The sequence below is a fragment of the Lagenorhynchus albirostris genome, chromosome 16 (genome assembly GCF_949774975.1).
Source record: "Lagenorhynchus albirostris chromosome 16, mLagAlb1.1, whole genome shotgun sequence".
Taxonomy (NCBI): Eukaryota; Metazoa; Chordata; class Mammalia; order Artiodactyla; family Delphinidae; genus Lagenorhynchus; species Lagenorhynchus albirostris.
In genome coordinates this window covers 50,772,826-50,786,327 of record NC_083110.1, presented here as the reverse complement: position 1 = coordinate 50,786,327, position 13,502 = coordinate 50,772,826, and the positions used below count along the sequence as shown (strand labels likewise).

At 37.8% G+C, this 13,502-nt stretch overlaps 1 protein-coding gene across 5 annotated transcripts in view; it reads right to left on the bottom strand.

Moving 5' to 3' along the window:
- Positions 1-13,502, bottom strand: part of EXOC6 (exocyst complex component 6) — a 205,402-nt gene that overhangs the window by 139,144 nt on the left and 52,756 nt on the right. For all 5 annotated transcript variants that reach the window (XM_060126179.1, XM_060126181.1, XM_060126180.1 and 2 more), the window contains exon 6: positions 11,888-12,092. In XM_060126179.1, the coding sequence (XP_059982162.1) occupies positions 11,888-12,092 (205 nt within the window). The remainder of the gene's footprint in view (positions 1-11,887; positions 12,093-13,502) is intronic.

Below are 13,502 nucleotides of genomic sequence, written 5' to 3'. Positions count from 1 at the left end.
GATTTCTACTCTTGATTATCTCCTTCCAGTTTCTTTTTTTCAATTTTATTTTATTGTGGTAAGCACTAACATGAGATCTACCCTCAAATTTTTAAGTGTACATACATATTACATTATTAATATGTATATCAATAATTTAATACATTATTGTTGATAGGTATAATACTGATATTTATAGAAGACCTCTAGAGTTTGTTCATCATTTTTTTTTTTTTTTGGCCGCACTGTGCAGCTTGTGTGATCTTAGTTCCCCGACCAGGGACAGAACTGGGCCCACGGCAGTGAAAGCTCAGAGTTCTAACTGAGACAGGCCTAGGACCTGGGACCCTTTGCTTCAATGCTGCAAAACTTGCACCTGGACGAACCTCTCCTCCAGCAACAAAATACAAAGAAACTATAAGGGACTAAAAATAACTGCATGCATGCACAGTTGGGGCAAACTACGGACAAAAGATACAAAGGGACCAAAAAACCCCACTGCCACTTTTTAAGAGCCCAGAGCAAAAGCAGGGTACTGCGCATGCACTCTACACATGAGGCCACCTAAAGGGTGGGCAAAACACCTAAGTCACCCCTCCGGCCTGACCCATGGACACACCCCTACCCTCACCCCATATAAGGAACAAGCTCGCCCCTCCTCAGGGAGTAAGCAAGCAAGGGAACCTGTTGTCTGTTCTCACTCCCCCCCTGCTGCAGCAGGGGCCCCAGTAAAGCCTTGGCTGAATTTCTTGTCTGGCCTCTAGTCAATTTCTACTGATTAGGGAAGGCCAAGAACCCTGGTAGGTATCACTAACCACTGGACTGCCAAGGAATTCCCTAGAGTTTGTTCATCTATACTGAAACTTTATGTCTGTTGATTAGTAACTCCTCATTTCCCCCTGGTAACCACCATCCCATTTTTTGATTCTATGAATTTGACTAAGATAGCTGATAATTTCCTTTTTAAAGACTGGATAGTATTCCATTACAGGTACATACCACATTTTCTTAATCCATTCATTTGTCAATGGACGTTTACATTGTTTCCACATCTTAGATATTGTGAATAATGCTGCAAAGAGCATGGGAGTGCTAATATTCGTCAAGACCCCGATTTCAGGTTTTTTGGATAAATACCCATAGTAGAACATATGATAGCTCCATTGTTAACTTTTTTTTTTAATTAGTTGATTTATTTTAAATTTTTTTTGGCTGTGTTGGGTCTTCATTGCTGCGCATGGACTTGCTCTAGTTGTGGCAAGCAGTGCTCCTGGATGCGGTGCTTGGGCTTCTCATTGTGGTGGCCTCTCTTGTTGCGGAGCGCAGGCTCTAGGCACGTGGGCTTCAGTAGTTGTGGCATGCAGGCTCAGTAGTTGTGGTTCGTGAGCTCTAGAGCGCAGGCTTAGCAGTTGTGGCACACGGGCTTAGTTGCTTTGTGGCATGTGGGATCTTACCAGACCAGGGCTCAAACCCATGTCCCCTGCATTGGCAGGCAGATTCTTAACCACTGCGCCACCAGGGAAGTCCCCATTGTTAACTTTTTGAGGAACCTCCATACTGTTTTCCATAGCAGCTACACCATTATGCATTCCCGCCAACATTTTGCAAGAGTTCTAATTTCTCTACATCCTTACCAACACTTGCTATCTTTTGTTTTTTTGATAATAGCCATCTCGAGAGGTGTAAAGTGACATCCCATTGTGATTTTGACTTGCATTTCCCTAATGGTTAATAAAGTTTAGCATCTTTTCATATATCTGTTGGCCACTTTTATGTCTCCTTTGGAGAAATGTCTTTTCAAATCCCTAGCTCACTTTTTAATCAGGTGATTAGTTTTGTTTTGTTTTGTTTTTTGCTATTAAGTTGTATGATTTCCTTACATATTTTGGAGACTAACCCCTAATCAGATATACAGTTTGCAAGTATTTTCTTCCATTCCGTAGGTTGTCTTTTCACTCTGTTTCCTTTGCTATGCAGAAGCTTTTGAGTTAGATGCAATTCCACTTATTTTTGTTTATGTTGCCTGTGCTTTTTGTGTCACATCAATACTTCTACTTTCATTGAGTTTAACTTGCTACTGTTTCTCTAACTTCTTGAAATGGATACTTAGGATCATTGATTTCTGCCTTTCTTTCCTAATTTATAAATTTAAGCCTACAAATTTCCCTTAAACTTGATTTTTATCATATCCTACCAGTTTTTCATATATCACATTTTCATTATAATTCAAAATATTTTCTGGTTTCAAATGAGTTTCTTCTTTGACCCATGGGTTATTTAGAATTTTATTTCTTAATTTCCAAATATATAGGGATTTTCTACTTATCTATTTATTACCAGTTTCAGGAATAATTCCAATGTGGCCAGATAATATGTTCTGTATTATTTCAATCCTTTGAAATGTACTGACATTTCCTCTATGGACCAAAACATAATCAATTTTGATAAATGTTCTTTAAAAATGTATATTCTGGGGCTTCCCTGGTGGTGCAGTGGTTGAGAGTCCGCCTGCCGATGCAGGGGACACGGGTTCGTGCCCCGGTCCGGGAAGATCCCACATGCTGCGGGGCGGCTGGGTCCGTGAGCCGTGGCCGCTGAGCCTGCGCGTCCGGAGCCTGTGCTCCGCAACGGGAGAGGCCACAACGGTGAGAGGCCCGCGTACCGAAAAAAAAAAAAAATGTATATTCTGAAATCAAGAGATACAGTGCTACATGTGTCAATTAGGTCAGGGTTGCTAATCATTATTTTAAAGGACTAAATCCTTACTATATCTATTGGCTCTAGTAGTTACTGAGAGGAGTGTTGAAATCTATTATGATTGTCAAGATGTCTATTTCTCCTTTTAATTCTGACAATTTTTGCCTTTATATATTTTGAGACTATGTTATTAGATAGAAATAATTTAGAATTGTTTATTTTCCTGATGAACTGAACCTTTTATCACTATGAAATGTTACTCTTTCTTAAGCTTTTTGTCTTAAAGCCTACTTTAATATTAATGTACATACATCAGCTTTCTCTTGGTTAATCTTTTCATGATACAACTCTTCCATCCTTTTGCTTTCAACCTCTCTATATGTTTATATGTAAGATACGTCTTCTGAAAGCAGCATAATTTAACAGTTTTTAAAACTCATATCAATTCCCCTCCCAACTTAAGTACGGTTGTTGTTTCACACTGTTAATTCTATACATACATAAACCTTATAAGATGATCTTGTTTCATACAGCCAATAGATATGTAGTTTTATCCCAAATAGTTGCCCTTTCTATTTACTTCTGCATCTCTGGCCTTCTAACTGGGATGATTTTATGTCTGAAAACACTAATATTTCCTTTAGTGCAGGTCTGCTAAAAAAATTCTCTAGGTTTTTATTTATCTGAAAAATACCTTCATTTCACCTTCATTTCTAAAAGATTTTAGCTAGGTACAGAATTCTAGGTTGACACATAAGGCTTATCAGCACTTCAGATATACTTTTCACTATGTTTTGGCTTCCACCGATTCTGCTGAGAAGTCAGCTATTGACTGATATTATTATTGTCCTTTTGAAGATAATACATTTTTTCCTCTGGCTGTTTTAATTTTTTTCTTTGTTAGTTTTCAGTATTTTACTATTATATGCCTAAATATGGGTTTGTATTTCTTCTGCTTAGAATTCATAGCACTTTTGTGGCTTCAAGGTCTGTCCATATTTTTTATGCCCTATTCTCTCTCTTTTCTCCTTCTGGGACTATAATTACATATACATTAAACCTTTGCACCTTACCCCATATGTCTAAACTCTTTCCTGTACTTTCCATTCTTTTGTCTTTCTGAGCTTCAATTTGGATATTTTCCTCTGACCCATCTTCTGGTTCATTAATTCTTTCTTCAGCTGTGTCTAATATGTTCTGCCTCCTATACGTTGAGTTCTGAATTTGTTAATATATTTTCAGTTTTAGAATCTCCAGATGATTTATGGTTTCCAATGATCTCCAAATTCTCAATCTTGCCTTATAATTCCTTGAATACACTGGGTTGGTCAAAAAGTTCGTTTGGGTTTTTCCATAACATCTTACGGAAAAACCCGAATGAACTTTCTGGCCACGCCAATATTAATTAATTAATATTAAAGTCTATGTCTAATAGTTCCATTATTTAGACATTGTTTTGCATCCTAGAGTTAAGCTTTATATCAATTACCAATGAGTATACTCCTCTTCCTTTGAGTGATTCAGGTCAAATAATGATTCAATTATTTTAATGACCTTTGGTTTGGAGCACTGTCAAGGTTTTACAAAACAATTACCACTAGTTGTTTTTTAAGAGGAAAACCAAATACATTAATTTTAAAACACTAGAAAAATTTAAAAGATATGATACATACAGGAACATACATAAAATATGCTGCCTTAACTCCAATGGATTATTTGTAGAGAAAAATGTCTACTAACCTCACAGAAGGAACTATGGTATCAAGTTGCAAGCTTATTTTATTTTCCACAGAAAATGACCACAGCTTGTGAAGACTAGGAATGCAGAAGTTGTTATCCCACAACTGACTTAATTATTGACAAAAATGAACATTTATACAGATTAATAAGTTGAGAAGCCTTATTTTTTTTTACGCATTTTAGTGATACTTCACTATCAGAACTTCATTATCAGAGATTGAAAAAAACATAGGCTTAATTCCAGGATTTTAATTTCCTTACATAATGCATATTAGTGGAACATTCCCTCTGTTGTGATAGGTCAGATTGTAGCTACTCTGTTCTGTTAGCATGTAGAAAGTTTACCCACTGCCTCTTTAGGGTGAATTTTCTCTGAGGAATACACTACTGCTAATCAGACCTTTCTAATCCCAAGTAATCAGACAATGCAAACCACAGAAATCTAGCTCTGCCCTCACCTAGACCTTAAGGCTGGCTCCAGAGGCTTGTGCTTAAGAAAATCATTATCCCTTCTCCTCCATTACCATTATTAACCTACTCATTGAAAAAAAAATCAGAATTCCCCTTCTCCCTCTGTGCCCAAACTTATTTTGTCTATGATTTTTGGTTTTCAGAGTAAAAAATTATTTATTTAGAACACTGCTTCCAAACAGTGTTATGTACAAAACTAACATTTCATACATTATCAATAGATACTCCTTGAAAAAAGGGTTCTATGCTCAAATAAGTAAGATAAATATTACATACTTTACCTCCCTTCCAGGGGATTTACAATTCATAAGAAATATGCTTAACTTTATTTAACCCAGGTTTCCAAAACTTATTTGACCATTTAGTCCCATTTTCCCCTAAAGAACACTAATAAAATGTGTGCCAGGGGATATAATATGAAAATGTTAACTGAGTCTATGAACTTTAGGTATTTAATGACTAATTAAGCATCACACTACTCATAGTGGATTCATCTATCACATTAGAATGAGGAAAAAAAACCCACTACAAATGCAAGTCTGCCTTTTACTTTAAAAAATTCTCCCTAGAGAAGCTAAAGCTCAGCTCTAAATTCCTTCAAAAAAAAAAACTTTTTGTGCATCTCATGCTAGGCACAGTGCTAGATCTCAAGAAGGTAAAAATAAATAGGATATATCCCCTCACTTTAAAAACTCACTGTCCAGTTAAAAACACAAAATATGCAATTATAATGTAGTGTGAAAAGTACAACAGACATATGCACTGAGGAGGAAGAGACCATCTCTTGCTAGTAGTAGTGAGACAGAGGAAGGTAGATTTTACAGATGAAGTGATACTTAAGTCAGCTTTTGGGGGGGGGAAAAGCAGTAATTCATCAGACTGGAAAATTTAGAAGAATGGAAGGCATTCTAGGTAGAGGAAACAACCAGTGTAGTCAAAAGTTTATGAGATGTGTACTTCTGTAGCACACAGGAAGAGGGAGTATCCAGAGATGACGCTTTTGTTTCATGCTGAGGAATCTGAACTTAGGTAAAGAGTAACTGGGAATCACTGAAGAGTGAGTGATGTGGTTAAAGTTGAATTTTAGGATAATAAGCAAAAGGAGAAAAGACTAGAGATAAGAAGAATAATTAATTTGATATAACAACAGTCCGGGTATGTACAGCAGAGGATACAGAATCTACAGATAGTTACTAAGTAGGACTTTGTAACAAACTACATAGAGTATAAATACTCCTGAAAAGTCTAAAGTACTCCCCAGTTTCTGGCTTGTGAAAATAGGAGATACTGCTATCTGAGATAGGAAATACAGAAAACACAGATTTAGTGAGAAGATAATGAGACTACTTTCAGAAATGCTAAGTTTGAAGTTCCTATAGGACATTCGAGTGAATATATAACAAGCAAATCCATAAATGGGACATGAGATCATAGAATTAAACACAAAATAGAGAACCTCCAAGGGAGGGAGCTACTTAGCAAAGTACAAGGTTTCCATTTATGTCACCTAAGGAGATTCCAGAACCAAACTGTGATTCTGACAAAGTGATGACACTTTATGAGAAACTCCAGAAGGCTTCCAATGCTCAAAAAAACCACAAGATATTAAATGGGTGCAAGAAGGGAAACAAAAATTGAACAAAGCACAAATTTTCTTATCAGATCTTAAGGACTCTAGTTCTTCCACCAGAAGAAAACTCTCTAACCTCTCAGTTTTGTGGGAGACACCTTCTAAAGGAAATATTGTAAGGAAAAAAATCCCTATAGACAGATGATTAGGAAAGGTTTCTGTATAAAACATCTGTCTTTTGGTTGCAGAGGTAGGGAGCTTGATTGTTTATACAAAAAAAAAATAGTGGTGAACCAGGAAGAGTCTATTCCTGCCCAGCAAGAAATTCTCATAAACCTTAAGTCCTAGAGCCCATGATTTGGTGGACTGCCTAGGTAGAAAAAGTCCAAAACCAGTCTACAAAAAACAGGTCAGAGAGAATAAGTTTAATAATGAAACTCTTAATTAAAATGTATAATGGAACATGAACTTTAAACTACTGTTCACACTGAAAAATCTTCCATGTGATTGTGTTTTTTATCCCCATGGCATACACATAATTCCTTGTCCAGATGTAGGAGAAAAAGTACTGAAAACAAGAAGGCAAGATACTGAAGGCAAGAACATAAAGTTGAAGAGCTCACCAGTGGGGAAGAACATTCACTGATCAGAGGCAATCACTCAGGAAGACTTAAGATCCTGAGAATGATGGAAGGTGCTATGGGAAGAATCAATTGCTTCTCTGACTCCCATTTTAGCATAAATTGTACCAGCAGTCCTGTGAGCATCTTGAATTGTTGAAGTGTCAGCAGTGGAAGAGAAGGATGATCTCTTCAGAGGAAAACTATGAAATCCCACACTTTATTCTACCTTAACAGTGAGTTAATATCCAATCTTTTGGTTCTACCGGGGCTTTCTTAACCTATATAGTTCTCTGGAATAATCATATTATCTAGATTCAAAATCTCTGGATTCTTTTCCTGAACTTGGCTTCAAATATTACTCTCTTACACTTTCTTAATATTTATTTTTTCCAGGCTACTAATGTGATGTTCAAACTCTAACTCGCTGGCCTACATTTCTTCTATTTCTGTTCCTATAACACCACCCACAACTAACCATACTCCCCCCATCCCAATGGTAGGGAAAATAGCCCCAGGCCTAGCTTTCATAGAAAAGAGAGGCAAAAAGTGTGGTTTAAATTCTGCTTAGTAGCTTCTTCTTATTTACAGCAAATAAAGATATTTTGGGGAATTTCCTGGAGGTCCAGTGGTTAATACTCAGTGCTCTCACTACCAGGGCCTGGGTTTGATCCCTGGTCAGGGAACTAAGATCCCACAAGCTACTCAGCGTGGCCAAAAGACAAAAAACAACAAAAAGAATTTTTGTCAACCAAGTATTTAACTAATCTTAACAAGAGATAACTATCAAAATAATTTGAAAATCAAATCTGCTATATGGAGAAAAGGAAACCCTCATAAACTGTTGATGGGAATGTAAATTGATGCATCCGCTGTGGAAAATAGTATGGAGGTTTCTCAAAAAACTAAAAAATAGAGCTACCCTATGACCCAGCAATTCCACTCCTGGGTATACATCCAAAAGCAAAAACAAAAACACTAATCAGAAATGATACATAAACCCCAATGTTCATAGCAGCATTATTTACAATTCCCAAGATATGAAAGTAACCTAAGTGTCCAATACACAGATGAATGGATAAAGAAGATGTGAGATATAGATGCATGCACACACACACACACACACACACACACACACACACAATGCAATACTACTCAACCATAAAAAAGAATGAAATTTTGCCATTTGCAGCAACATGAATGGACTTGGAGGGCATTATGCTAAGTGAAAGAAATCAGAGAAAGACAAATACTGTATGATACCACTTATACATAGAATCTAAAAAATACAACAAACTAATGAATATAACAAAAAAGAAGCAGATTCACAGATATAGAGAACAAACTAGTGGTTACCAGTGGGGAGAGGGAAGAGGGAGGGGCAATATAGGGGTATGGGATTAAGAGGTACAAACTATTAGGTATAAAATAAGCTACAAGGATATATTGCACAACATGTGGAATAGAGCCAATACTTTAAAGTAACTATAAATGAAGTATAACCTTTAAAAATTGTGAATCACTATATTGTAAACCTGTAACTTATATAACATTGTACATCAACTATACTTCAATAAAAAAAAATAATAAAACAATGAGAAAAGTAAAAAAAAAGAAAAGAAAGAAAGAAAAGAAAATCTGCTATAGTCCATCTACAGGTAAGAAACACTTAACTACAAATTTTTTTAAAAATGAGACTTTTAAAAAACATTATCGTATATCCTCACAAGTCCTACATTATTGTACATTGTTTTCATTTTTTAAAGTAAATTCATCCTGATAATTTTCAAACTCAATGCATCCTCAAAGTAAAACAATCTATTAACAAGGCAAATTAACATAGAATATAATACTGTGTAAAGCTGAAACAATTAGTAGAAATATAATGGAGATTATCTGATTTATAGGCAATCCTTTAAAAGTTAAAATAGGAAGAAACTTCATATACTGAATTTTAATTTCCTCTGCTGTGGCAATAATCTGATACAGACATATTTCTTTAATTAGAAAAATGAACAGACAACCTAATCAAAAAATGGCCAGAAGACCTAAACAGACATTTCTCCAAAGAAGACATACAGATGGCCAATAGGCACATGAAAAGATGCTCAACATTGCTAATTATTAGAGAAATGCAAATCAAAACTACAATGAGGTATCACCTCACACCAGTCAGAATGGCCATCATTAAAAAGTCTACAAATGATAAATGCTGGAGAGGGTGTAGAGAAAAGGGAACCCTCCTACACTGTTGGTGGGAATGTAAATTGATACAACCACTATGGAAAAAAAAGTATGGAGGTTCCTTAAAAAACTAAAAATTGAGTTGCCATAACATCCAGCAATCCCATACCTGGGCCATATCCACAGAAAACTCTTAATTCGAAAAGATACACGCACCCCAATGTTCACAGCAGCACTGTTTATGATAGCAAAGACATGGAAGCAACCTAAATGTACATCAACAGATGAAGGGATAAAGAACATGTGGTGTATATATATAATGGAATACTACTCAGCCATAAAAAGAATGAATTAATTCTATTTGCAGCAACATGGATGGACCTAGAGATTATCATACTAAGTGAAGAAAGTAAGAAAGAGTCAAATACCATACAACATCACTTATAAGTGGAATATAAAATATGATACAAATGAATTTATTTACAAAACAGAAACAGACTCATAAACACAGAAAACAAACTTAGAATTACCAAAGGGGAAAGGGGGTGGGGGAGAGATAAATTAGGAGTTTGGAATTAGCAGATACAAACTACTATATATAACATAGATAAACAACAAGGTCCTACTGTTTAGCACAGGGAACTGTATTCAATATCCTGTAATAAACCATAACGGAAAAAAAACACGAAAAAGAATATATGTATGTATAACTAAATCACTTCGCTGTAAACCAGAAACACAACACTGTAAACCAACGACACTTCAATTTTAAAAAAAAGAAAACAGAGGGACTTCCCAGGTGGCACAGCGCATAAGACTCCACTCTCCCAATGCAGGGGGCCCAGGTTCAATCCCTAGTCAGGGAACTAGATCCCACATGCATGCCGCAACTAAGAGTTCGCATGCCACAACTAAGGAGCCCGCCTGCCGCAACTAAGGAGCCCGCCTGCCGCAACTAAGGAGCCCTGTAGCCGCAGCTAAGGAGCCCACCTACCGCAACTAAGACCCGGCGCAACCAAATAAATAAATAATTAATTTAAAATTTTTTAAAAAAGAAAATAAAAGCTTCTCTAAAGTAGCCTGTAATACTTGAGAAAAAATCAGGAGTTAGAAAGCATGGTGAACACAGCTTTATTTCTATGACATTGTGATTATTGGGGGGTTTTAAAAGCGAACTCTTATACGTTTTAATTCATTTAAATAATTTTAAAACTTTCTATTGGGCTTCCCTGGTAGCGCGGTAGTTGGGAGTCCACCTGCCAGTGCAGGGGACGCGGGTTCGTGCCCCAGTCCGGGAGGATCCCACATGCCGCAGAGCGGCTGGGCCCGTGAGCCATGGCCGCTGAGCCTGCACATCTGGAGTTTGTGCTCCGCAGAGGGAGAGGCCACAGCAGTGAGAGGCCCGCGTACCGCAAAAACAAACAAACAACTTTTTATTACTGAAAATTTCAAATACAAAGTAAACAGATAAATATAATGAACTCTCAAGTTCACATCACCTATCTTCAACAATTAATGTTTATATATCCTTGTTTCATCTATGTCTTTACCTACTCACTCCACAAACACCCCATGCATTGTTTACAATTTTTTTCAGATAAGACTTACATACATTAAAATATACAGATCTTAACTATACAATTTTGACAAGCGGATATACTTTGTCACGGTATAGAACACTTCCATCTCCCCAGAAAGTTCCCTTGTGTCCCTTCCCAGGCAATCTCCCCACCCAGAGGCAGCTACTGTGTTGATTTTTTTTTTTTAATCTTAAATTAGTTTTGCCTGCTTTAGAATTGCATGCAAACAGATATAAGTGTGTGCTTTTCTGTGTCCAGCTTCTGTAGCTCAGCATAATGTCTGGGAGAAATTCATTCCTTCTTATTGCTAAGTAATATCCTATTGCATGAGTATAGCACAATTTGTGTATCCATTCTCCTTTTGATGTCCATTTGGCTTGTTTCCAGTTTTTGGCTAGTTGTGAACAAAGCTGCTGAGCATCGAGCATCGTGAGGATGCGCTTTCATTTCTCACTGGTAAATACCTAGGAGAGTAACTGCTGACTCAAAAGGTAGGTACATTAATTTTATAACTGCCTTTTTGTTACTGAGCTGTAGGAGTTAATTCAAAGATAATATTTTCAAGTTGCTTTAAAAAGAGAACAATTTGTAACCTTAGCATAAAAGGGCTCCCACTTGCCTCTGTGGCTGCCTCTGTTTAGCTAATTTTATACCAAATTTGCTGAAAAAAGTTAATGTGATACTACATACATGGGGAAGATTGCTGAGAGATCAGTTGGTGAATCAAGTTAGATCAACTTTACTTAATTAAATAAGGAATAACTGCAAACAAAAGAAGAAATGCTGATGAAATCCATTCTAAACAAGAATAAGGAAAGCTAAGAAAAGGCTAAAACTAAACAAAAACAAGTATTTTATGTAAGTAAGAAAAGTAAACTTTGGGTATATTCTATAACCTAGATTATTAACTAACATTAACTTAAAAGTCTCCTTTTTAAGAATGTATGTGTAAAACTGAGTCACTCTGCTGTACAGCAGAGATTGGCACAACACTGTAAATCAATTACACTTCAATAAATAAATAAAATTCTACTTTTTAGTCTCACCTGTTTCATTGCTGTTTCACCTATTTTGTCAGAATGTTTGCGAATGCTTTCCAAAAAGTCTTTGAGATCAGACATGGAGATTTCTTTAATATCTTCACGGAGCTTAGGAAGATTTTCTATCATCAGCTGACAAAACCGGTATTGACTAACTCGGGGAAAATACACATTCTCTAATTGTTCCATAGTTTTTAGAGCAGAATAATACCTGTGAGAAGTTAAAAAGAACACTCTATAAAAAGTTCTTATTACATTTATTTTACAAGTAAGTCCAAATAATCAGTCCAACACTCCCAACAAAAAGGATATTGTTATAGTAAAAATAAAATAAATAAAATTAACATTTATTTCTATTTACTAAGCACAAACAAAAACCATATGAAAAAGTTGCAGGATGAAAATTCACTAACAAACAACTTCTTTACTTCATTTCATCGAAATCTATAACATGACAAGCATTATCACAGTCATCACAATACCTTAAATGTATATATGTATAATAGTTCCAAAATTTTTAATCAGAATATTTAGTTATTTGATATATGATTTCATGATATCTCTCCCATCCACATCCCCTACCTTCAAAAAAGTACACGGCACCGGTTTAAATCAAATCAAAGTAAAATATATTTTAAGAAAAATATTTTGGAAAATGTTACACTCTTTAAGGCAATTAGAAATAATATTGTGTCACAAAAACCATTTAAAAAGCCATTAATAGGGCTTCCCTGGTGGCGCAGTGGTTGAGTGTCCACCTGCCGATGCAAGGGACACGGGTTCGTCCCCCGGTCCGGGAGGATCCCACATGCCGCGGGGCGGCTGGGCCCGTGAGCCATGGCCGTTGAGTCTGCGCGTCTGGAGCCTGTGCTCCGCAGCGGGAGAGGTCACACACACAAAAAAAGCATTGGTGAAGATGGCGGTGTGGGAAGACGTGGAGTTAGCATCTCCCCACAACTAGGGCGCCTGCCAGCCACTGGTGCCGGGCTGTGACGCCCAAGGACATGGGAGTGAACCAGTTGGAGGTAGGGGGGCTGAGCGGGGAGGAGAAGTGGAGGCCAGACAGAATCGGTGCCCCTGAGGACAGGGAGATCAGGAGAGGCAGGTGGGAGGGACTCTCTGGAAGGAGTGGGAAAGGGGCAGAGGGCGATCGCCTGGCCCACTGGGCCCGGGGAGCCTGCTGAGCTCCCAAGCCTGTCCCCCCACCTCCAAAACCCCATCCAGGCCACGCCGGTCCTGGGGGCATAGGAGAGGCAGCTGGGAGGGGCCCTCCAGGACGGAGGAGCAGGAGAGGAGAGGAGGGTGTTTGCGCCGACCACTGGAGCCCAGGAAGCCTGCTGGGCTCCCAGGTGAGGTCCCCCGCCCTCTGAGACCAGGGGTGGGGGGCACGCCTGGTAACCTTCTGTTCCTTGAGCCTAAGCCCCACCCCCCACAGCCCCCAGGGCCTTTTCCAGACCTGTGGGTCCAGAGCATTGGCCCCACCCACCACCCATCGCCCTTGCTTAGGCCCCGCCCTCCACATCCCAGGCCTCGCTCCCCCGCCTTTTTTTTCCTTTTCCCTCCTCTTTTTTACTATTGTGGTACTGATGTACCTTCCGGTTGTTGATTCATCTATATTTTT